General features: G+C 40.4%; 1 protein-coding gene across 2 annotated transcripts in view; it reads right to left on the minus strand.

Annotated features, from left to right (window-relative positions):
* TEDC1 (tubulin epsilon and delta complex 1) overlaps window positions 1-23,338 on the minus strand; it is a 73,684-nt gene that overhangs the window by 22,644 nt on the left and 27,702 nt on the right. For both annotated transcript variants that reach the window (XM_074908244.1, XM_074908242.1), the window contains one exon: window positions 2,203-2,289. In XM_074908244.1, the coding sequence (XP_074764345.1) occupies window positions 2,203-2,289 (87 nt within the window). The remainder of the gene's footprint in view (window positions 1-2,202; window positions 2,290-23,338) is intronic.

The following is a 23,338-nucleotide window of genomic DNA, read 5'->3' on the forward strand; positions in this document are numbered from 1 at the left end:
CCTCACTCAAAGTGTATTAAATATTTATTTCCATATTGTTATGAAGAAGACATTAAATAGGAGAAGTCATAACCTCTTTTAAGGACATAATTTGCATTCAAAATTATCTTTAGAAATTGGAGAAGTAATTTGAAAGCAGTGAGAGGAAATTCAGTAGTTGAGCAGCATGGTCTACACATGGGTCAGGAAAAACCAAATGCATAATTACTGGCTCAGCAGCAACACTGTTGGAAGAGATGTCAGAAGTCACCAATATCATGCTGTTAAAGTCAAGTACCATTTTTGAAAATATAAACACAAGTCTCCATGACAGAAGAGTGCCGAGTGTAACACTGAAATACAGGTGAGGCACCTGAAGTTAAACACAGATAAATGAGAGGGAGAGTCCCATATGAGAGCAGCAACAACCATCAGAAGTTTGACTGAATGGCTTGCAAGGACACATTAAGAGAACCAGTTTTGTTTAGCCAAGAAACAGGGACTGGGAAGGCACTGACATGCCAACAGTCATTAATATATAAAAGAATGCTATAAAAAGGATGGAATATTCCCCCCTCCCCCTTTCTCTCTCTTCTCTGTAGGTAGGTTGAAAACTCTGGCTTAATTCACAGCAAGAGATTTTTAGGCTCATACAAGATAAAAACTAGACAGCTAAGAATGGCAAAAGACACCCTACAAAACCTCCTTTCTTAGCAAGCGTCGGTACTGTAAACTGGCACAAAGCAGCACTGAAGCCAGCAGCTCATGCTGACCAAAGGCCCAGCTCACGACAACACTGGTATCTTTTGGCACCAACAGGCTAAAAAACTGCATGGAAACAAAACAAAACTTTTTCAGTTTTGTTGGGGTTTGGGGGTGTGTGTGTGTGTATTTTGTTTTTTAATTTGGAATTCATTAAATGACAGAACTTAAAGTAATATTACTGCAGTCATTCCAGTTGCTGTAGTTATGTCACGGCTCTGTCATGCTCCTGCCCACAACCATCAGGAAGCCCTGGCAGTAGCTATGCAAGAATCATCCCATCCATCAGATCAGCAATGCAAACCACGGGTTAAGCGGAAAGAGAAAACTACTGTATCCTCAAAGCACATCTCATTCCCATACATCCTACAGCATCCAGGATCAGCAACCATCATCAGCAAACCAAAAGAAAAAGGCATATTCGCCATCCAGCCTACTGAATAATTTTAAAAGATGTGCTGGTCAGGTTTTTTGCAAGTATCTATTTAGGACTTAACTCCAGGAAGCACACTAAGGCTCACAATATTCCCCACACCGTTCAACATGTGAGAGGCAAATATTTTGGTGGATACACTGACGTAACACTTGCAGCTATATTTTGCCTGTTTGGAGCCAAGCTTATGCGAGTGTTGCTGCTTTCCAAACAGCCATAAGATGGTAGACGTGTAAAGCAAAAGCCATTATAGAACTAACAGCAATTTGAATGGCTCTGCATGTAAAGTACTCTTCAAGACAGGTGAGGTAATTTTATATTTCTTTGCTTTGCTTTTAGTGTAGAACAAGGCATATGGACAATTAACAGTCAGCTCGCTGATTCTCAACATTTTGTAAACTCATACAGCTAGCATGGTGCTCTAAAGAATTCTTTTCAGCAACTGTGAATGGGCAAAAGTTGTAGAGAGAAAAGTGAGATGGATGGTACCGGTTACACTCGCTTGAAAAATCGTAAGATGCACAGAGAAAGGCTTATTGATTTTCTTATGATCATTCAACACAGTTCAAGGGGAAATTGGCAATTTCAACACACTATTTGGCTAGGAAAAATGAAGTTGTTTTCAATATCAGCTGCTTGCAAATTTAGTTGCTCTCAAGTCTGCAATAAAGCTTAGAGGTCCTCTTCTGAAAAGCCATTTAATTTTAAGAAAATGTACAATTGCTATGTTTAAAAAACATTAAAGAGATGAAGATCAGACATTTTCATTTGTATTAACTGTATGAAATTCTGAAACTCTGCCCTGCAATTTCTCAGCTTAGCTGGGCAAGTCTTACTGCAGAAAAAGAGAGATGAAGGAGAACTAATAAAACATTCCTTACTTTACCAAAGGTTTTTTCCCCTTTTTTCCAAGTGCTGTTGAACAGTTGGTTTGCAGCACTTATTTTTGTGGGAAGAGGCCTTTGGAAGTGGTCAGCTATATTAGAGTCAAGAAAGCTGCACCTGTCAAAATCAGTTTGATTCATTACCATCCACTGCCAGTAAACTGGTTCCAGTTGCTTCCACTCCAGAAAGGCTTCTAGTTGCATGGTTTCAGACTCCAGAAGCTGTAATAGCTAGAGGAAAGGAAACAAAGGGGAAAAAAAAAATCAGGTAACATTGGTCACTTGTGAACTAAATTAAATGTGTGTTTTAGGCGAAGTACAAAAGGAGTATCAGAGGTACACAGGACAACACTGGGTTACTTTACAAGAACATTGTAAAACCAGCTGTGGAACATGACATGAAACTTTACCCCACATTACTGATTTATTCCTCACTCTAAATATAGAAATACCATCAGCTTTTACATATATAAATGAATTTCCATACTGTTTTGAGGGATCAAAGAGCCATAATTCTGAAATATTAAGGCCTAGATGCCTGACGATCTTCACATCTCCCCATGTTTCTCCAAGAGTATTTTTTTCATCCATCCATCCATCCACTCACATTTATCAAGGCTGTAAGGTCTAAACACTTTCTTCTCTTCCAGACCATGTACAGCCTTCTCTCAGCTAAAATTTATACAATTGTTCTTTGACTGCATCTCCTCATATTCAGTAGTAATAACCCCAACTGTGATATACAGGTACCTCCACTAGTTCAATGTATCTCCTTCCCATGCTGCTCCCACACCTGTAGAAAACTCAGAATTCCAGTATCTCCAGTCCTCTCTGCCTCCTCCCCCAAAACCTTTCATCCCATATTCAGATCACTCAAACTAGGATGATCTCTGATGCTCTGAAATAGTATAGAAGAACGTTCTTTGAAAATGTTATGTATTTTATAAATTGTCTGATCTGCAGCATGAGGAATCCCTCCTTCTACCTGACAGCACTTGAAGGAGAGGTTCTGTTCTAGCTATACAAATTTTTCATAAATATATACTTAACACACATGTACACATATGTATATGAAGAGACAGTCCAAGACTAAATATTTATATATCAGCAAAACAAAAGTTCTTGGAAGAATGATAGATGAACAAATTAGGTATAAATCAGAGCTTACCAGCTTTAGCAATTTTAGTACTGGCCAATTTTAACACCAATCTGATGCCAAAAACAACTTTTTAAAAAGATGCACAAAGAGTATAGGGTCTCAAAGAGAATGACAAGGACCAGATCAGTACCAGCTAAAATCACCTTATTTAGACAACTATCTTCTGCTAGCTTTGTTTGGTTTAGTTACTACATAACATCCAATTTAAGTAATTGCATAGCATGAGGTTGACTTTGCAATTTTATTCTGCAGATGAAGTTTGAAGATAAAAAAATCAAAGAAAAGAACACACTTTGCAAGAGTAACTGCTGAAAATGATGAGCAGTTTGCTCTAAAATACTGCTGGATCCAAAATACAATTATTACACATTTGTTTGCACAACTGACACTTGGCATTATGCTTGAAGACTCAACTAGTTTCAAGCTCAGATGGTGTATGAAAGGCATACTTTTTTCTTTCCTCCTTTTTTCTTTCCTCCTTTTTTTTCATAGGCATATCTACAGCACAAACAGGTTACGTTATGGGATCTGATGCTGGCAATAAAACCCAACACAAAAAGTTGATTAAGTATTCAGGCAACAGCTAAGTTAGTTGATTTTAAAGTAGCTTTGTAATGTAGTCATGAGCTTCGTGTGACTGCAGTATGAATATGTCTTGTGACAGTTAAAGAGGGCTGAAAGCTGGAATGGAAGCTGGAATGGAAGCTTTTCATTTTAAGCCTTCAAAAAAAAACCCCAAACCTTAGTAAAAGCATAGTCATCTTCTTTGGTTTCAGACTCACTAGAGGAGCTCCTGAATGTTAAAAAAGCCATATGCCACTTGCTTTCATACCACAACTGAAAGGATATAGTTCTGAAACTTCACCAAACCTGTAAATGATCTGTTGGAGTTAACTGACCTTTAACAGTCAAAGTTTTCTGAGCAGTCTCCTAATCTCAAGCCTGTCAGGATCTTCTGCATTTTGGGTTTTTTTTGTTGCCTTTTTTTTTTTTTTTTTTTAAGCTGCTCCATTAGTTATACAAACCTGAACAGCTCATTTGAAAGCATTCATCTGACCTACTTACAGCATCCTCACCTTTTGCTAAGGTATTACCACCCTCAGAAACATACAGCCAGCAACTGCATCCTAGACAGTTTCAGCCATAAATCAGTAATGGGATGACTGCACCACCTATCCTAGGAGGACAGTTTTCAACCTAGCTGGAAAGCACCGTAATAGCGTTGGGCAGCCTGCAATAGCCAACATTTGAGTTTCTGCCCCGAGGGACTGAAGGTACTGTTCCTGGATGCCAGTATCCTCTGCCATCCTTTATATGGGCCTTGCAAGACTCTAATGTTATTGCAGCACAGAGAATAAAGAAGAACACAATAAAAACTAATGTACTACAAATATCCTTGAGATACCTTAGCAAAAACCATAGAAACAAATCAACGTTTGAGGCAGGGATGGAACAACCGATTGTATGTCTGCATGTCATGCATTTGGTCACAGGACAGTAGGACAGTCTCCACATGACCTGGGGGTGGCAGGCTTTCACTCAGACATTCCTGCACTTAGCAAATGAACAGCCAGCTTACTTCCTCCAACCTCATCCTTTACTCAAGCTTCTTATGAGCATTTATTGTTCTTTAACTAAACTATTCATCTTGTGACTTTGAGGTTAACGGTGTACATTTTCTTAGGTCATTCCTTGCAGTCACACCACAGCTGGTATTTCAGCTGTATTTGCGGTTGTGGAAACCAAAGCCCAAACTGTCCCTATGCATTTTCCCCAAATACAGTAAGTACCTTTTCTCTTATTCATTTACTTCCAAAAACAGGTCGCACAGAGATGCCTTTATATGCGATGAGCAGTTCCACTTCTGCTGCTACATAAACCTCTCAAAATTGTAAGACAAATTTGCAAGCTGCAACTAAGACTGCCTGCTCATTTTCAGTGACCTAAGGAACCAGATGTTGTCATGCCTCCTAATGAAATTTAAAGACTAGCATCTGCAGAAGAGCATTACTTTTGTCTCATGAACAAAGTGAAGCAGCAAGTAAAAAATGTGCCTCATGTGGATATCTAAGTGATGTTTATGGATAACGCATGAAAATTGTCTTTCCCTCCACACAAAATTAAGGCAACAAAATCCACTTTCTTCTTTCTTCCGGAGGAAGTTATTGCTCTAAAATACTTACACCAAGAGAAAAAGTAATGACAAATTCAAATTGCTAATCTCTATGGAGAAGTAATTTTGTAATGAATGCTGAGAGCAAACACTTTGCAGTAACAACTTCTCTAAACCATTGTAAAGAAACCATCACTGGTGTAAATTACTTCCAAGCAACTGCTTTGCTATAGAGGCTAAACTGTGCTTAACTGAGCTGTCTCAGAGCAGGCTGCCCAGAAAGCTCAGACACTGCGAACTCTGCAAAACACATACCTCGCTTCCTCTGACATGTGCCTGTGATCAATAAAGCCAAACATCCAGCATCCAACGCAGCTCATGGATCTCAGGAAACTTTGAGAACTTCAGCTGCAAAAGTCCTAGGTGATAATGTCTTCTAGGTGCTTTTGGATACTCAACAGGAGGCCAAAGTTGAATCCTCTTTGGTACCCACAAATCTAATTCGCACCTTAACTTATCATTAAACATACTTGTAATTACTTTTTTCTGTTGATATATTAGTCTTTTTCATATTATTTACTAGCATATTGCTAAATTCATTGATGTCTTGTAGACTGTTACAGAAATCAATATTTAATAATTTGCAGCATTATGCACCCTTTTCATAGGCTCAGTTCCAGAGAACTCCCTGCAACAAGTATTTAATCTCTAGTGCCCATAGATCATAATTCAACTACGATATCACTGGAAAAAGTATTTTTAATCAAGAATTGCTCTGCCTAAATATTCAGAAAATCATTCTATTGTTAGACAAAAAATGGTCTTTCAGCAATAAAATATGTTTCTTGGCTCAGAGACAAAATACTAGTGATTCATCACCTATTTCACATGACTGTGGATAGAAAATTTGCACTGGACTCCAGATCACTGCAAACCTCACACCAAATGCCAACATCTCTGAAGTATGACTCAAGGCTCAAGACAGGCTTGGCTTAGTATGAAAGATTATACAGGGAAATTAGCAAGAGACTATTTCATACTTTTGTTTAACAGGAAATTGCTTTATTCAACTTGAATTTTGGTAATCTGAATATCCAACAATTGCAGGAAAGAAGACAAGTAGAGAAGTTCCATCCAAAAAATGCAAAGAAAAGGGTAAACATTCCTGAAAAAGTTACACAGTTTACATTACCAGAAGTAAACCATAACTGGGATTAAGGCTTTAGAGACCTAACCAAACATCAGATGAAATAAACAAGTTACAACACAGCACTATCAATATGAAACTCCCTTACCAAAAAAACCCAAGCAAACCTTGACAAATAGCCTCTTGGCAGACAGGCTGTTAGGTAGATGACATCTGGTTTAGAATAGCACATACTGCCCAGATTGCACTTTAGTAGGGCTTAGTTTCAAGATCCCTTCACCAAAAAACAAGAGGAAATACTGATATCATAAACATCTCAGGCTGGGACAAAAAACCAACACTGTAGGTGGACACACTCAGTGCTCCAAGATTCAGTTCCACATTGTGATTTCTTCAGAAGCAGAGCTGCTTTAAGACCATATATCCCTTGAAGGCTGAATAGGCCTGAAAATTAGAATCACACTGGAGTAGTGTGAAGTACTAGCAACTGGAACAAAAACCAACAGACCAATAAGCAGCCTCTAGCCACAAGGCAAATAAAGATCTACTCAAGTAATTTCTCTACTTGTGAAATACAGCTGAGGGTTGAGACAGAGCAAGAGAAACACTGTAGCCCAACCATCACAAGGCAGGTGGATCAAAAGTGGATGAGAACTTCTCCCACTGCCAGCTATGGGCCCCATAGGGACCTTGACCAAAAAACTAGCAGGGATGGGGGAAGGCCCCCTGTGACTCCAGAAGCAGGTTTCTCTGTGTCTGCTGACCATCATCTCTTTTGGAATTGTAATGGAGTTTTTTGTGGTGCAGACTTCAAGGGAAAACAGGATTTGCATCTTTTCCAAACGGTAACAAACATACATAAAATACAAAACACATCAGCTTTGGGTGGAGGAGTATAATTCCAGGTGTTTGGATGTGTGTAGAACCTCCAACACCTAAAACAAAATATGTGACTTTTCCACTCACACCACCAGTTTTATACCACCACAGCTCGAACTTCAACTGAGCTATCTCAGTTTCACACTGCTGAGAGCAGGGAATCAAACCACTAGTTAAAAACTTAAGTGACAAAGATCATCATTATAAAACATAATTGCTATTTGTGGAGGGATTTAGAAAACAGCTGTTTAAAATGAAACTGAAATAAAATGGAATTTAAAGCAAACAAAATGAGGCATTTGGCACATAACAATTGTACTACAGCTTTCACATTGATAGCCAATGAACTGGGATGCGCTAACAATGACGTTCATTTGTAAAGGAACAGGTCAATGAATAGACCACTTTGCATTTTTCCCCGTGGAAACAGCACATATTTAATCAGTGAAAAAAGATCAGGAAAAAAGACTGAAATAAGAGTTTTATACTTTAACTGCCAAGATCAAGATGTATGAGAATGGAAGAGGTACACATTTCTTCCCCAAAGGTGCCACTGATTTTGGGTGTCTAACTTGGCATAGCTGAAGAGCCAAATTTTCAGGCAGCACTAAGTACCTTTAGCTGAATATGTACGTACTCAGCTAAAGCACATCCAAGTAGGTACCAAAAATCACACTTTACTTTAGAGAAATCTTGGCCAAAGGATTTCAAAGGAAAGCACCAAATTGTATCACAGAATTGCCTGACAGCTCTTCATATTGTACTGCTAACCAGAACCCCCATGTAGCTGATGTCAAAAAGAGACCATTATTCATCTGCTTTTATTCAGACTGTTTCTGTACCCAGAACAAACGATTATCCATACTCGTATTTTTCTCTTCCACTCCACCTCCCCCCGTACTTTCCCATTTTCCTGTACTTTAACAGACCACAAAAATGCACATAGAAATCAACAGGAACAAGCAATTTCTAATTTGCTTTTTAAACTCATCTGAATTCAGAATTGATGCTACACTTCTGAACAGTACCAATATCCTGATTTCTGGATGTTTCCACACTGGATGTTACTGCACCATGAAGTGCTAGTCACAGGAGGAGCATTTCCCTTCCCTTGTGCATGTGTATGTTATGGCCACTAACTTCAGCAGGGGAACTAATCCTTCAGGTTTTACCCTCCTCCCTTTATTAACCTATCCATCCTTGCCACTAGTTTATATCCACCTACTGTGTCTTTCCTTGACATCCTTACCCTGCATGTGGCAGTGAACAGACAAAACCACTATCCTTATACAAAGGCAAATAAATGGTTTGGTTTTTTAAATCCGCATGTATTGCAAACAGCAAGCTTTAGTGCTTTGTCTTCAAAATAAAGAGCTATGTAGTACAAGTTGTGCATGAGTGATGTCTAACTCCTGTGGAGGCTTTTCTGTATGGGTTCATCTTGCTCAGCTGAGTACAACACACACTGCCAGTCCCCAAGGCCAGCCATGTAAGGTTCCCAAGCCTCCTTTTCCCTCCCTGTCTGCTCCCTGCAAGAGCAGGGGCTTGGAGGCACAGGTGAAGTGTCTTCCTGGTGCAGACCTTCCTGCAGGTGCCTGCCAGCTCCCTTGCCTCCTGGCCTGTAAGGACTGGGTGGCCCTGAACCTAGGGCTGGAGGAGCAGTGACATCCATGGCTTCCCCAGTTCTGCTTCAAGGGACAGCTCACCAAAGACAGAGCTGCATGGCTTCACCTGCACTCCCAGGGCACCATCTGATGTACATCATGACTAGGTCTGGCTTGTATAGCATCCACAACAACAGAAACCCAACCTCTAAGCACTAACAAATATAAATGTTAAATAGAATTTAGCTCTCACCCAAAGACAGAAAAAGAAACATAAAGAGGAATGGCATCCATCATTGGAGACCCAATAGCACACAGAATAATCACAGATGTTCATGTTAGTTAAATAATGAATTTTAAAAGTTATTTGATATGTGGATTAGTCTAAGCTTGCCAACTTGATATTAATACAGTTTCTCCCAGCCTAGCTCTTCTTTGACAATCTGTCATAGCCTATCATGCATGCAGGTATTTTCACACATTTTAAAATATGCATTGTTGACTAGAGAAGCTACTAATTTAAAGTCTGCTACTGTCTTCCTTATGTCAATTAATCTATCCTGCTAGTCTCTTAACACAGTCCTTTAAATGAAGCGACAAACGTTTAAAAAGAACCACAAATGCGAAACCACTTGCAAAGCATGAGTAACAGCTGATTTTATAACTCTATTTCCTTGGCTATTTAAAAATACAAAAATACCTGCCAGTAGAGCTGAGTTAACATTATGGGCCAATTGCACACAAAGTTTAATTTTACAAGGCTATAAAAAAAAGCTCTACCAGTCTCCTCCCAATTTGAGCTGCATTCTCACCTCTAAAAGACAGAGTTCAGTTCAGTTCAGCTTTCCAGCAACAGTTCAGTTATGACCAAAGCCACTGCCATATATGAATTTAACTGTAGTTTGCTTCTTTAACTACCATGAGGCTGGAGAACGCAGTCATCCTGTTTTGCTTGACTTTCTGGATGGGTTAAGTGTCTTTTTGATGCAACAGTGCATGCAGCATGACAGAGGTCCCAGCAAGGGATCACAAGATCATCATAGCTCTGGGGCACTTGAGGATCAGCCTTTGTCAATATTTTGGCACAACAGTGACAAGCCTGAAGTCCCTTTTCTGTTAGAAGCTGATAACTGATTTATCTTTTGGATAAAAACACCAGCAGTAAAGACTCCACAAGCAAAGACACTCTGCACTCTCTAGTGGCTACTGTTAGCTTCAAGGCACAATTCAAGAGATGGGTTATGATTTTTAAAGCTCATCACCTTAACATTTTTTTCCCCGAGATTTAATCTGTTCCTTCAGGGCCCAACACCCCTGTTAAAATCCACTAGGCTGGACCAATGAGACCCTTTCAGACTCTGTTACTGAAGAATGACAGCAAGTAAGAAACTCTCACTCTCCTCTCCTACCAGGGAAGGTTAAGAGGCAGCATGACCAGGGTACTGAGATACAAATACAGAGACAAGACACCTCTCACACCACATATGCCCCTGCACAACCGCCTCAGCTGACCTAACTGATAAATGGGAATTTCATCAGCTTACAGACACCAGATATGATGCTGGTACAACCTTTTCCATAGTGTTGTCTGGGACCACAGAGCCTACCTGGCTGACCTGTGCTGGCCCAAAGCATCACCTGAGCCAGAGCAGCTCACTCCCACCACTGGGTTTGTTAGCACTTCCACCAAAAAAATTATCCAATGCCAACTGATGACAAAGCACCTCAGCCTTGTCTCTCCAGCTTATTAATTCCAGCTGCACTGTCTCGGGTGAAATTATATTATAGTATATCACCATCACTGTCACCATCACAGCATTCAAATTATGTTAAGTACGGCATAAAACAAACAAAAGCACAAAAGCAGCAGTGAAACTCAGGATCATCCTATTCTGTCACTGGCAATCACAACCAAGTGTTCATACCAGTCAAGCCACATAGTGCAGTTCCTACTTCAGTGCAGGATGTATCTACTGTATTTCTGAGATACCTTTCTTATGGTGTAGGAGACTAAGATATTACTGCTACATAGTCCAACAATTTATGAACTCTGTGATGAACCACTGTATCGTTTTTCAAGGACCAAGAACTCTACATGCTTGGTCAATAAAATGTACTAAGTAATAACTCATCCCCAAAAAATGGCGATGGCAACTGCAGAACTGCAGCTCTATTAACTCCTCTTTTTTTTGTATGGATAAGTTTAGCTGAAGGCAATATTTGTGACAAATTGCAGCCTGGGGAAATTTTCAGATCAAGGTAATAATGCCATGAGGTAAAATGATTTGCTTTAGCGTTGCTATATAATGCTGCCAGTTCTTCCAATGGGACACTAATTGCAGCCAGAGGCCACCCTGCTTAAAAAATATCTAAAGAAATATTTTAGCACTAAAACTGTCTGGAGTAATAAAAAAAATAAAGAATCCTTCCCAAGAAGGGGCACTGGGAAAGTGAAAGCAGGTAGAGTTCAACAACTAAATGATTCATGGCTGGATGACAAGCCAGTGCTTGTCACCTGAAACAGCTGGTCTCATGCTAACACCATCAGCTGCTGAGCAGAACCACATAGGTGAGAAGGGAAAGGGACCTCTGGAGGTCTCTAATCCAATCTCCTGCTGAAAGCAAGGTGCTCAGGGTTCTGTCCAGCAAGCCCTGAACATCAACAGAGATGTCATCCCTTCTGCAGGATTTGGTTCCTGAGTTTTACCATGCTCATGCTAATGTTTTTCCCTTGTACCTGGCCAGAATTTCTCATGCTCCAACTTGTGTCTGTTGCCCCTTCTCCCGTCCCAGTGCACCTCTGAGAAGAGTCTGGTCTGTGGTCCAGCCCCAGCTACCTCAGTGTCCTTTTATGCCACTGTCCTTGTGCTGGGGAGCCCAAATCAGACACCCAGCACTCACTCTGACATGAGCTGGGCAAAAGGACATGATCCCTCCCTTTCCCTGCCAGCTGTGTTCCAGCTAACACAGCCCAGGACACAGCTGTTGCTGCCTTGGCTCCTGGGTAACTTCTTGTGCACCCAGACCCCCAGGTATTAGGTTTGGGTTGTGGTGGTTTTGTTTGGTTGATTTTGACTTTTTGTTTGGGGTTGGGTTTTTTTTTCCTTTTTTACAAAGCTGCTTATTAAGCAGTCAGCTCCCACCCTGTTCCACTGCAAGGGGTTATTCCATCCCAGACACAGACCTTTGCACTAGCTTTTACTGAGCTTCCTGAAGCTTCTCTCAGCTCACTTTTCCAGCCCATCTCAATCCCCCTGAACAGCAGTGCTGCCCTCCAGTGTATTCACCATTATGCTCAATTTGGCATTGTCCACTCACTTACTGGTGGTGCGCTCCATCCCATCATTCAAGCCATGAATAAGATGTTAAACAGTACTGGCCCAAAAGCTGATCCCAGAGGGACGCCACTTACAACCAGACACCAATTTGAGTTTGGTGGCCCAAACAATTTTCGACTCACACTACCACTCACCTAGTCCATCTCTAACCAACTTGGTTGTAAGGATGTAAGGATTTTCCTCTAGTGATACATAAACATAGGCACATTCTGTGCTTGTCTGTCTTTCTCAAAGCTCTTTAACTACATGTCTCTGCCTCCTTCTGGGATGGGATACTCCACACTGCTTTGAAAGGGAGCCACCAGCAGGATCTGAGGGGACTGCGGAGGTGGAAAGTGCCTGTCCCAGAGCAGGCGGAACCAAACCAGCTGGTAACAGCAGGCATCAGATGAGTAGGAAAAGATCTGACGCCACAGGCAGTTGCAGGGAAGGAGAAACAGAGGAGATTGCTTTAAATCTCAAAGAATGAATACGATCAAAACAGTTTAGCTCCTGCAGAGGCTTGCTTCTTTCTTTCTACAGCATGAGGAAGAGTCACTCCATGTATTTCTAGCCTCTCCAACCTCCTTAAAATTAACTCTCCCACAGGTACCTATTCATCCCTTCTCCTGTCATCAACCCCAAACTTTCCACCCTCACCTCCAGCTGCTTCTTGGCTCTGGAGATCCTTGTCCATTTTCCAGACAGGATCTGGAAACCAAGCCCCACTGCTTCTATGGGGGGTTAAACCTCCAGCAGCAGCACAGCAGGGATACCGAGGGAGGTAAGGAGAGGAATTCCTTGCCCAAGACAACTGGTCCTCTGTCTGCCCCAACAGGAGACCACACAAAGCATTCAAAGGCAAGTCATTTATATTTAACTTTTTTTCAGAATCATCCCTTCTAAAGTTGACTTGAATCTGCCTTAGAAATACCAATATACATTATCTTGCACAATTTGATTACTCTTGCTTCTACAGTGCACAGCTGGCCCGAGCCTTTCACATTCTTAAGAAGGATCAGGAACTCAGCTACAGCTGCTAAAAGCAGCTTTGAAGCCATTTGACCTCAGTAATTCTTCCTGATTTTACACAGATGACAAGGGTTGCATCTGTTCTGTCTCATTTTTGCAAATGAGTACCTGATCCAATGTTTCCAACCGGTTTTAATAACTACTATAGAAAACCATGTTTTATGTGATAAATGTCAGCAAATGAACTGAAAACCAATTGCCTATGGTATTTTGGAAGGAAAATGACATGGCAGCCTACCCCCTCCTTCTGTAGAGTGAATCATTAAAAAAAGGCAGGAATAAAATTCTTTGTTCTTGCCACGCAGCACGGGGTGGGCAGTACATGCTGTCACTGACAGTTTCTTTGCTTTCTTAGTGCTTATTCTTTCCTTGCAATGAAACGCGAGAAGAAAAATATCTGAATCACTGAGAGTTTTTTGATTTAATTTTTAAATTGTTTTCTCAGTAGCCACTCTCCTACTCTACAGAAAATACATAACAACCACCAAATCACCCCATTTGTAAGACAGCATCCAATGCTGCTCCAGTAATTGTAAGGAGGGGTTCCCATGTACAGAGCCAGAAGAAACAAAATACAACAGCTTTTTCCAGTTCCAACAACCTTCAATGTACCAAGCTTCAAACTAGCAGTCTTCTACCAGACATAACAAGTAGTAGCATTCTGGATTTTAAAAGTGATCTAGGCAGTCCTTCTAAAAGGACCAAAACACTTTAATGTATTGTGCTGAACATCCTCACAAACACGGAAAATTCCTAGTACAGCTCATCCTCCCTGCAGGCTCCAAAACTGTACCCATCTCAGTGCAGCAGACTTCACTGTGCACAGCACCGTGGCAGGCACTCTACTCTGCTCCTGACATTACACCACCAAAAGATCAAACTAGAGATACCTAGAGAGAAAAAATAAATCTTTCAACCAACATAAAACATGGGAGTTTACCCATGTTCCTGCTCCATCATTCAGTTTACCAATATCAGGGCACCAAGGAGAAAGCCATAGTCAAGGACAGGGCAGGACACTCAGGGTCAGAAAGCCAGCTCAGACCAGCCAAGCATCACTGACATACTCCTGACCCTGCTCATCATACAGCAGCATAGAGGCTATATTTCATTTGAGTCTGCAGGTGACCTTCATATTAAATCCATCCTTACAGCCTCCACTCTTTCTTAGCTGAACAACCCCCACCAAAAATCAAGTACTCTGGATCATTCAGCTCCCTTGAGCTTTCTTGTGTGAGCCTCCAGGCCTCCTGCATTTAGGTGCTGGAAACCCATATATAATTCAATATGTTATCAGATCTGCTCTCTTCTGCAATATTAATGTCAGTGCTCATGTTAGTTCTCACCAATCTGACTACCAAGCATGTAAAATGTCTAAAGTAACTGTGGTTGGAACAACAACACAAAATATTAACTAATTTAATAGGGGGAAAAAAAGCACTGGCTTTGACTTGCAGTGTTGTTTAGAGCACATGGCAGTAAGTACGTTTTACACTTTTAATGCACAATCCAGCAAGATAACTGCTAAGGTTGGAAACTGAAGCAAAGTTTAAAAGTGCCAGAATTCAAGCTGCCTAAACAACACTAATTTGACCATCCCATATGTATAAGGTCTAGAATTACATGACCAAAATATTTCCCTTCATAATCAGTCTCACCAAGGGCACAAAATGGCCAGTGCTCACTCCACAAGCTATTCCTTTTCCTTTTAAATTGCACATTATTCTGTCTATTCTTCAGAGGGAAGCCATGGACTTATTTCCCATACGTCATTCAAATCCCATTTTGAACACAGAATTTTTATCTTCCACATAAACAAGTTATCTTTCCTAATGACCCATGTGAGATGAGACGACAGTATTATTGTTGTTTTACAAATGGGAAATGAAAGCAAAGAGAGGAAAGTAAAATGCCTCCATTTCTTTGGGATGCCTTAACTGAGACTTCCAAGACCCGATTTTCAGAGAATTTTAAAATTACTATTAGAGCTCTTCACAGTTACATCTACCCAGTGCAACTCAACAACTTGCAGAGATGCTTCAGGTAATTTTCACTGAGTTAGTTCCTGAGCCAACACAGACATGCCATGCTGCCTCAGTTGATCAGCTCTAGTGGAAGAAACCAGGCAGCTGGCCCAGGTTGCATTTACACACATCACTCTACTGACTCTAGGATCCAGCCTAATACTTCAACAGAGCAGTGTGCTGCAAGGACCTATTACACCATCTGGGGTTATATCTGACATTACTAGGTGATACTGCCTGCACTGCTGAAACTCTTGAGGGGCTCCCAAGCAGAGGTCCCACAAAGTTCAGTAGCAGCTAGGAACACTCAACACTTTCAAAAATCAGATCTCTGATGATCAAAATGGGCACACAAAAAATGTGAAGAGCCCACTGGCAGCCTACCACGTAAAGTCTAGTTTAAGTAACTTGCCGTGGGGAACCTGAGAACCCAAAGGCAAAGAAGTATTGCAGCTCTCCAGGACAAAGCTCTACTGCTTCAGTTATTAAGGTTTCCTTCCTCATCCAGTAACTCTCCCACGCTCAGTACTACTTCTTCACCTTCATCAACTGCTTTCTTCACCACAGCTCTGACTAAGAAACAAGGCACTCTGCTCTCTGAATGATACAATGGTTCTGGGATTAAAATATCCTAATAAACATACATTACACTGCAGCATCATACTCCAATTCAGACTATTAATATCTCTGGTGGTTTTAGAAAGATATCTCTGAAAATTCCTCCTGTATCACCAGAGATACCCATTGCCTATTTGAAGGAATCATAACCTCTAGAGACACTAGATATGCTACAGACCCTTGAGTCAATAGACCAGCTAGCAGCAATAGTAGGCTATCTACTTGGACTATCAGTGGAGGGGGATAACATTTTCCTGCAAGTAGGGTATTTCTCAGAATCCCACAAGGAACAAGACAGTGATTCAAGTCTTCAGACAGACAACTCTTCCCCATTCACAGCTCCATCCTAACTGTCTTCTCCTGTCTTGCCCTTCCTATCATAGCCTCTCTTCAGTGCCTCTGTCTCTTTTCACCCAGTCTGAAATCTGTCACATCATCTGAGCCACCCTGCCTCCCCAATGCCCTCATGCAGCAGGCCTCCTGTCCAGCGGTCTCCTCCAGATCCTGACTGCATTGAACAAGAGACAGAGTAAAGAGGCTCTTCACTGTCCATCCTGTCCCTTTCCTCTGCCTGTCCAGAGCCCTACTTCTGCTCCCAGCCTGCAGCTCCTAACATAATCAGTCCATGTTCCCTATGTTCTTCAGTGAATAATGTTAGAATGGTTTAGTAAAAGCAAGTTAAAGACAGGAAGAGAAGAAAACCTGAATACTTTAAAAGGGCAAAGCATTTGTTATTTTTATTCAAAGTGCTGTCACGAGCATAATTATGCAAATTCAAAAAGCTTGTCATAATTGACCTTTTCAATACATGTATGTCTGTGGGTCTAACATGCAATTCATTGGTGAACCCTGAAATTTATTAAAAGGTCAGCAGTTCTAGAACTTCTTCTCATTTCATCATTAAAAGAACTTATTTAAGATGTACCCAGCAGTAATCACAATGAAAAACAATCTTGCTTAAAAACAGGTAACAATTTTCAAACAGGTTAGAAAAATGTGTATCATTAAAAAGGTCTGTAAAATAAAAAGAAAAAACTTGTTCTTGCTGCAGAATCTATCAGCTTACTTGGTGTTCTAAAAATTCAGCAACGCCAGAATCCAAAGCTTCATCTGAAGCCCTTTAAGCAGATTTCATAAATGGTCAGGAGTCACTACTGATTTAAACTAAGTTTACTGTGGTAGTGTGTAAAGTAAATCTAAAATCTCATCGTGTTTAGAACATTTGGGGCTTGGCTGTCTCTTCTGCCCTATTGCTCCAATTGCAATTGTGTAACAGACATCTGTATTCCTTTAGGGAAGATTTTTCTCCACCTTTCCAATCCCATTCACAGCAACATGGTCTCTCCCCACCTTGAAAATTGGTTCATGCTACAATCTTTCTATGAAGAGCTAACACAGAGCCTCCCATAACACCTAGTAAAATGAATCTCCATGAAGACTTCTGTGGAGGAAAGACTAGCCAAGGAGGGATTTCAGACAGAATATGTACAGAAAAAAAAAAAAAGAATAAAAAACCCCACACTTTCACAAATACTCACAAGCCCCAGCATAATTACTCTCGAACTTTATGCTCTTATTTTTTTTATGCATGGTCCACTTGAGAAATTTCAAGTATTTTTTTCCTTTCAAGAAACTGAAACACAATATAGGCAAATAGTCAAAGCTGTCCCTAATTAGAACAGTAGTTACAACATGAAATACTGACCCTGTTCCAAGACAGAAATGACAGAACTATGGCTTTTACAAAGAAAATGAAGCATTGAACATATAAAAAGCTGAGGGCCACAAACAGAATTAGTTGCCAGAGCATCACAGAAGTTAATGAATCTATGACAATTTATGCCAATGAAGGCAGCTTGTCCTTGAAGCTCAAGGTAAACTTTTCAGAAAAGAACAAATGTTTCTTCTGGAATCTGCATGCAGTACAAGCCTTCACTTCCTGAATTAATCTTCTACACAGCAGCATCATGGACCATAGCATGAATGGGATTTTTTTCCACTGATATCTACACTCTGAGAAATGTGTTGGTTCAACTGCTTCTTGTACAACAGATGGAAGGACATCATAAAATATCAGATGGTCCCCTACCAGCCTCTTCGAAATTCAAATAAGGTTACATACTCTTCACCCCTACCATATAAGACCATAACAGGGTTGATTACAGAAATACTACGTACCAGCACAGGTCTGTGTCAAATCAGTAACGTGACAAAGTGTCAAGCTTAGCAGCAGGGTTGTAACTGTTTATTTTCATTTAGCACCTGCTCGCAGCCTCTGTCACCACGGGAATGTTCCATGAAGTCCCAAACAACCAGCACAAGGACACCAAATATAGCCTGGCACACAGCAGCTGGAATTATCCTGCCATAGTGATTCCATTTTCATCCAAGATGGTCAGCAACTTAGGATCCATTTCTGGAGATAATGCAATACCACATCAATTATTCATTAACCAGCCAAATAACTTGCATTAGTTAACAGACTTCACTTTTGCTGCTCTACCTTCATATACATTTCAGGAGGTAGTGCTGACACTCAGACGGAAATGGACCAAAAACTCACATGGTGTTTGCACACTGGTTGATCTTAATGTTTAACACACCTATGGAGATAACATACTTCACCAGATCAGGAGGACTTCATGCAAGAAGTGCACAAGCCCACATGTGCATGCACATGACAAATTGAAGACTCAAATTTCACGCAAACTAACTAGTAAAAGCATGTTCAACATTTCTGAAAATTCAAAACCCACCAGTTCCTAATGCTCCCAGTCTGAAAAGAGCAGAAGGTCGTTAGTGCTTTGCATGAATTCAAACCATGGGCTATTACTCACAGAGAATAAGCCTGTTGTGTCACCCATCTGTAACAGCCATCTGGGATAGATGTTTTAAATGGAAACTGCCACAAGATTTAGGATCTACAATCAACTTATCTTACAACTTGATCATTTACCCCTTAATGTCCCAGTAAGAAATTATGAAGTCCCATCTGTCTGAAGGAAGCAATACACATACTGTACATTGGCTTCCTTCCCTGATACACGAACAGTTCAGAAAGCAGATCAATGCTATGCCCATACCATTCTAAACTATCCCACCCAGTTCCTGCTGCTTGGAGAGCTAAAACTCACCTGAATTTTTTTATGGACATGGAATTGACAATACATTATGTATGCAAAGTCAGACAGACTATTTGTTTGCTTCTGTTTACTTGCTACCAAGGACCTTAGTTCCTTAACACAAATAAATTCTCTTTAAAGCATGTTAATGATCAACAAGTATAAGCATCTTTCATAAAATTCTGAAACAGAATTATTAGCTATTCACATCTAAGTTCCATGAATTTCTTCACATGTCCATCTGGCAGACAGCTGCATTATTTATTTGCTGTCACAGTCAATAAATTGATCTACTAGCATTTAAAGGTGTCATCTTTACTCACTACAATTTCAGTGATCACTCCAGCACTGCCAGCATTGTACCAATGACCTGAGTTCTGATTACAACTTTTAATCTCTGCTAATCACAAAAACTGCACGATTGAATTTCACATATAAAGCAGTATATGAAGAGACAGAAGAAACCAAAGAACTAGGCTGTTTTGCTTCAAAGTTCATTGATCTCTATACAGTAAGAATTTGATGAGAAAGTTTATTTAATGACTCTTAAGTGCCACATACATTTTTTCAAACTCAAGGTAAAACATCAGAACTGGTGACACTGCAATGCAGAATTAAGGTAAATGGGCTTCATAGACAAGAATGGGATTACATTATGCTCACAATGATGAAAACCCAATTGGTCACACCAGAACCATTCTCCTCACAGTCACAAGAGGAATGTGACCGCATCCTCAGAGACAGGCCATACTGTCCTAGAAAGTTTGGTGCAGATGTTGCTTAGTCTCAGCCACATCCTCTGTGTGCTCTCCCCAGTACTCTTCCAAATTATTTTCGCCGCAGTGCCACAAACCAGAACTCCATTTCTGCCCCGAGATATTTCAGGCTGGCAAGTAATAGCAACCCCACACCAGCTGACTAGGGGAACTGTTTAAAAGTGAGCAGTACTGATATAGCTTGGAAAATATACTAAAACACAAGACATTCAAGATGCTCTAGACTTGTGTTCTAGCACACTCTAAGCAATACATGCAAGAGGTTTGTATCCTCTTGTAGAGAAAAGACACAATGAACATCCAAGCTCCCTAGCAATGCACAGGCTGTTGCACACGGCCACGCTGTAATTGTCCCTGACCTGCATGCTCCAGCACAGCCTCGCAGGCCAACAGCTCCATAACAAACACCCCTGACTGAGGTGCTTCTGCTGGGAGAATGACCACCAGCATAGTTCTCATGCAACACTCTGCAAGCCAGGGACTGCTCAAACAGACATGACAGCATCTTGGGAAAGAAAGGAAATATATGTAGAGGTCAAGAGCTAACATGAGCATGTACATGTACTTCAACTGGAAATTGAACACCAGCTGAAATAACATCACCTCCCATTCACTGACATGCCAGGCCAGCACAGGAACTAAACACGGTGGTGACCTGCAACTCACAGCCACACACAGGTATATAACCACAGCCACGCCAAGCCACAGGAAAAGTTGGAATTCTGATTGTGCCTCACTAGGGAAAAACACAGTTAAAACTATTACACTTGGAAAACTTCCAGCTCTATGAATCTGACAAAGACATTTATGATGATAAAGGAATAATAATGTCCAGTAAAATCCCTGTACATAAAAGCACTAAAAGAGTTTTATAGTCAGAAATCCAAGGGAAGAACACTTTAAACGAGTTAATGTTAAAGTTTTTTTCTATAGAAAAGGAGTAGAATGAGTTTTCCATTTCATAAACTGAAGTTTAACTTCACAGCTATCTGTAACCTATCACACTTTTCCTGTGAGACTAAATGTCTCTTGTTTGATTACAGGTCAGAGCAACTTATTTCACAGGATTATTTTTGATGAAAATGAACTCTGGGCTTCAATAAAAACAGCCCAGTGTCCCTTCTGTGATAGCAAATTTTTAACACTTTGATCCACTTTGCGTTTCTATCCTTTGAAGGATGCCTAACATGAGAAGGAATTCATAACACCATCCACCAACAGGAGTGCATTACAGTAACACACATTGACATGCTTGCTCTTTTTACTGATCCACGCAACAGGTTGTTATTTGAGGTAACATTAACAGAAATGTCCCATTACTTAAAGAGAAGAAATTATTTCACAGTTTTTAGAAAAAACAATTGGCAGAATGCTGCCATCTGCACTAATATTTGAAAACCAAGCTATCCAAATATGCATAATTTACTTAATCTTATTAAGATATTTGAAAATTAGAGGCTTTTTATTACATTTTCCACAGAAGCATCACTTTGCATATCGAGTATTATATCCATCTGGAAAACTGACACTTGGAACAGCCTTGCCTTTTCAAGTCCATATCACCTTGTTATATTGGGCTCTTCATACATACTGAGCATATGACTTCTGGAAGCTGCTTTTGGGAAATAAGGTTAAGGGGAGACAACATCTACACAGATTGCTCAAATGATGACAATAAGAATTTTAAGTCTTTTGAAAATACTTTGTTGTGAAGATTTCCTGCAATTTTTCCTGTTTATTTTAGAATCAGGCACAATAGAACAGCTTGGAGGAACCCCTTTTCTTGAACAGGCTTGAGAACTTCAAGTGGTTAAGAACTTCACAGCTGATTATGCTGACAATTCTAGTTTTGGACTAATCCAAGCAGTAAGTGAAATAAGAAAAGAATTTCCAACACACATGTTGGAGCTGGAGCCTGTTTGGGATTGCACCTGTTAGAGCCCAGAAACTGGAGATAGAGACTGTGCCCACTGGCAGTTTATCTGAACAAAACAGCTTCTGCCACCCTGCCTCTGTCCCTCTCAGTGATCACCCTTGTTTTGAAGGGGTGTCCCTTGTTCTATGTATTTGCTGTTTAAGACTGGGAAAAGTAGAATGAAGACTGCACAGGTTTTAAGTAAGCAACACAGCTGCTGATTAAACCTTATTGACTATAGCACTTTACCTAACCACAATATTTAAAACACAAAAATATTATTTCCATTTTATCCTGAGCTTCCACTGAACAGCACACCTGAAGCAGACATCCAGGAAAGTGATGCAAGAAAGAAAACTTTTGGAATGATTCATTAGCAGCACAGTCAAAACCAAATAGGCTTTATTAGAGTATTGTGCTTTACTGTAACAGATCAGTGACATATTGAGGGTAAGGCTTTGGAAAAAGGTAGTTGCAAAGTCCTTCTACACAGCCTGGAAGTTTCTAGTACCAGCCCACCAAACCTTTCCTGCCATTGGCTAAACTCTGGAAGACTACAAAGTAAAGGCTTCAGAGGACTGTGCTGCTGTGTGTTCTGAGCTCCTGAGCAAACTGTAGGAGGGGGACTGTGAAGCAGAAATGAAAAAGGACTCTCAAGCTTACGCATTTGTTCTAGAAAAACAGTAATTTTCCATGAAAATGTTCTAAACAGGTGAACCTTATCAAGAGGCTAGATGTGAACTGTTCATCCAAGGCATGCTCAGTAATGAAAGATTAACGTGCACTTTACTTTAGGGGGTTTGAACATAAGGCAATCTCCCATTTTCAAATCTACTTTTCTGAATTTCTTTACGCACAGTATTTACAATACCCACTTCTGTTCTTAGGGTAGCAGAAGAAAGAATACCTTTGAGTAAACAGATTTGGACAGACTGCAAAAAATTGCTAAATACTGATTTTGTTAGGGTTGACCTTAAAATTTCAACCTTGTTTTAGTTTCACATAAACTTTTACAAACTGATTTGTAAAACAAATATATTGTATTAAAACAAGTGAATTGTATTACTTCAACTAATAAACTAAACCATCTATGATAATTGAGTATTTGAGAGCAGCAGAAATATACAAAGGTAAAACAGTACACTAGGAAAAATGATGTTGTCATTGAAGGTTCTGTCTGAACAATAAGGAAACACTTTTTTTACTGTGTGGATGACTGAGCATGGAGCAGGTGACCCAGGGCAGCCGTGGAGTCTCCATCCTTGGAGATATTCAATGGCCATCTGGACATGGTCATGGGCAGGCTGCTCTAAGTGACTCTGCTTGAGCAGGGGATAGGACTGGGTGACCTCCAGAGGTCCCTTCCAAGCTCAACCATTCTCTGCTTCTAAAATAAAGCCCCTTACTACCATCCAAAAAGGTAATCAACTTGTATAATTTCTGGAACTAATGAATGCTAGCATCAGATGTGCTTTGTCTTTCCTGGAGAGAAATCAGATCTCTCCATGTTTTCACTGACAACTCGCTCAGGCAAGGTCACAGGCAGACACTCTGGTTAGCCCTGATGCAGCTAT

Source organism: Athene noctua, chromosome 5 (assembly GCF_965140245.1).
Source record: "Athene noctua chromosome 5, bAthNoc1.hap1.1, whole genome shotgun sequence".
Classification (NCBI taxonomy): Eukaryota; Metazoa; Chordata; class Aves; order Strigiformes; family Strigidae; genus Athene; species Athene noctua.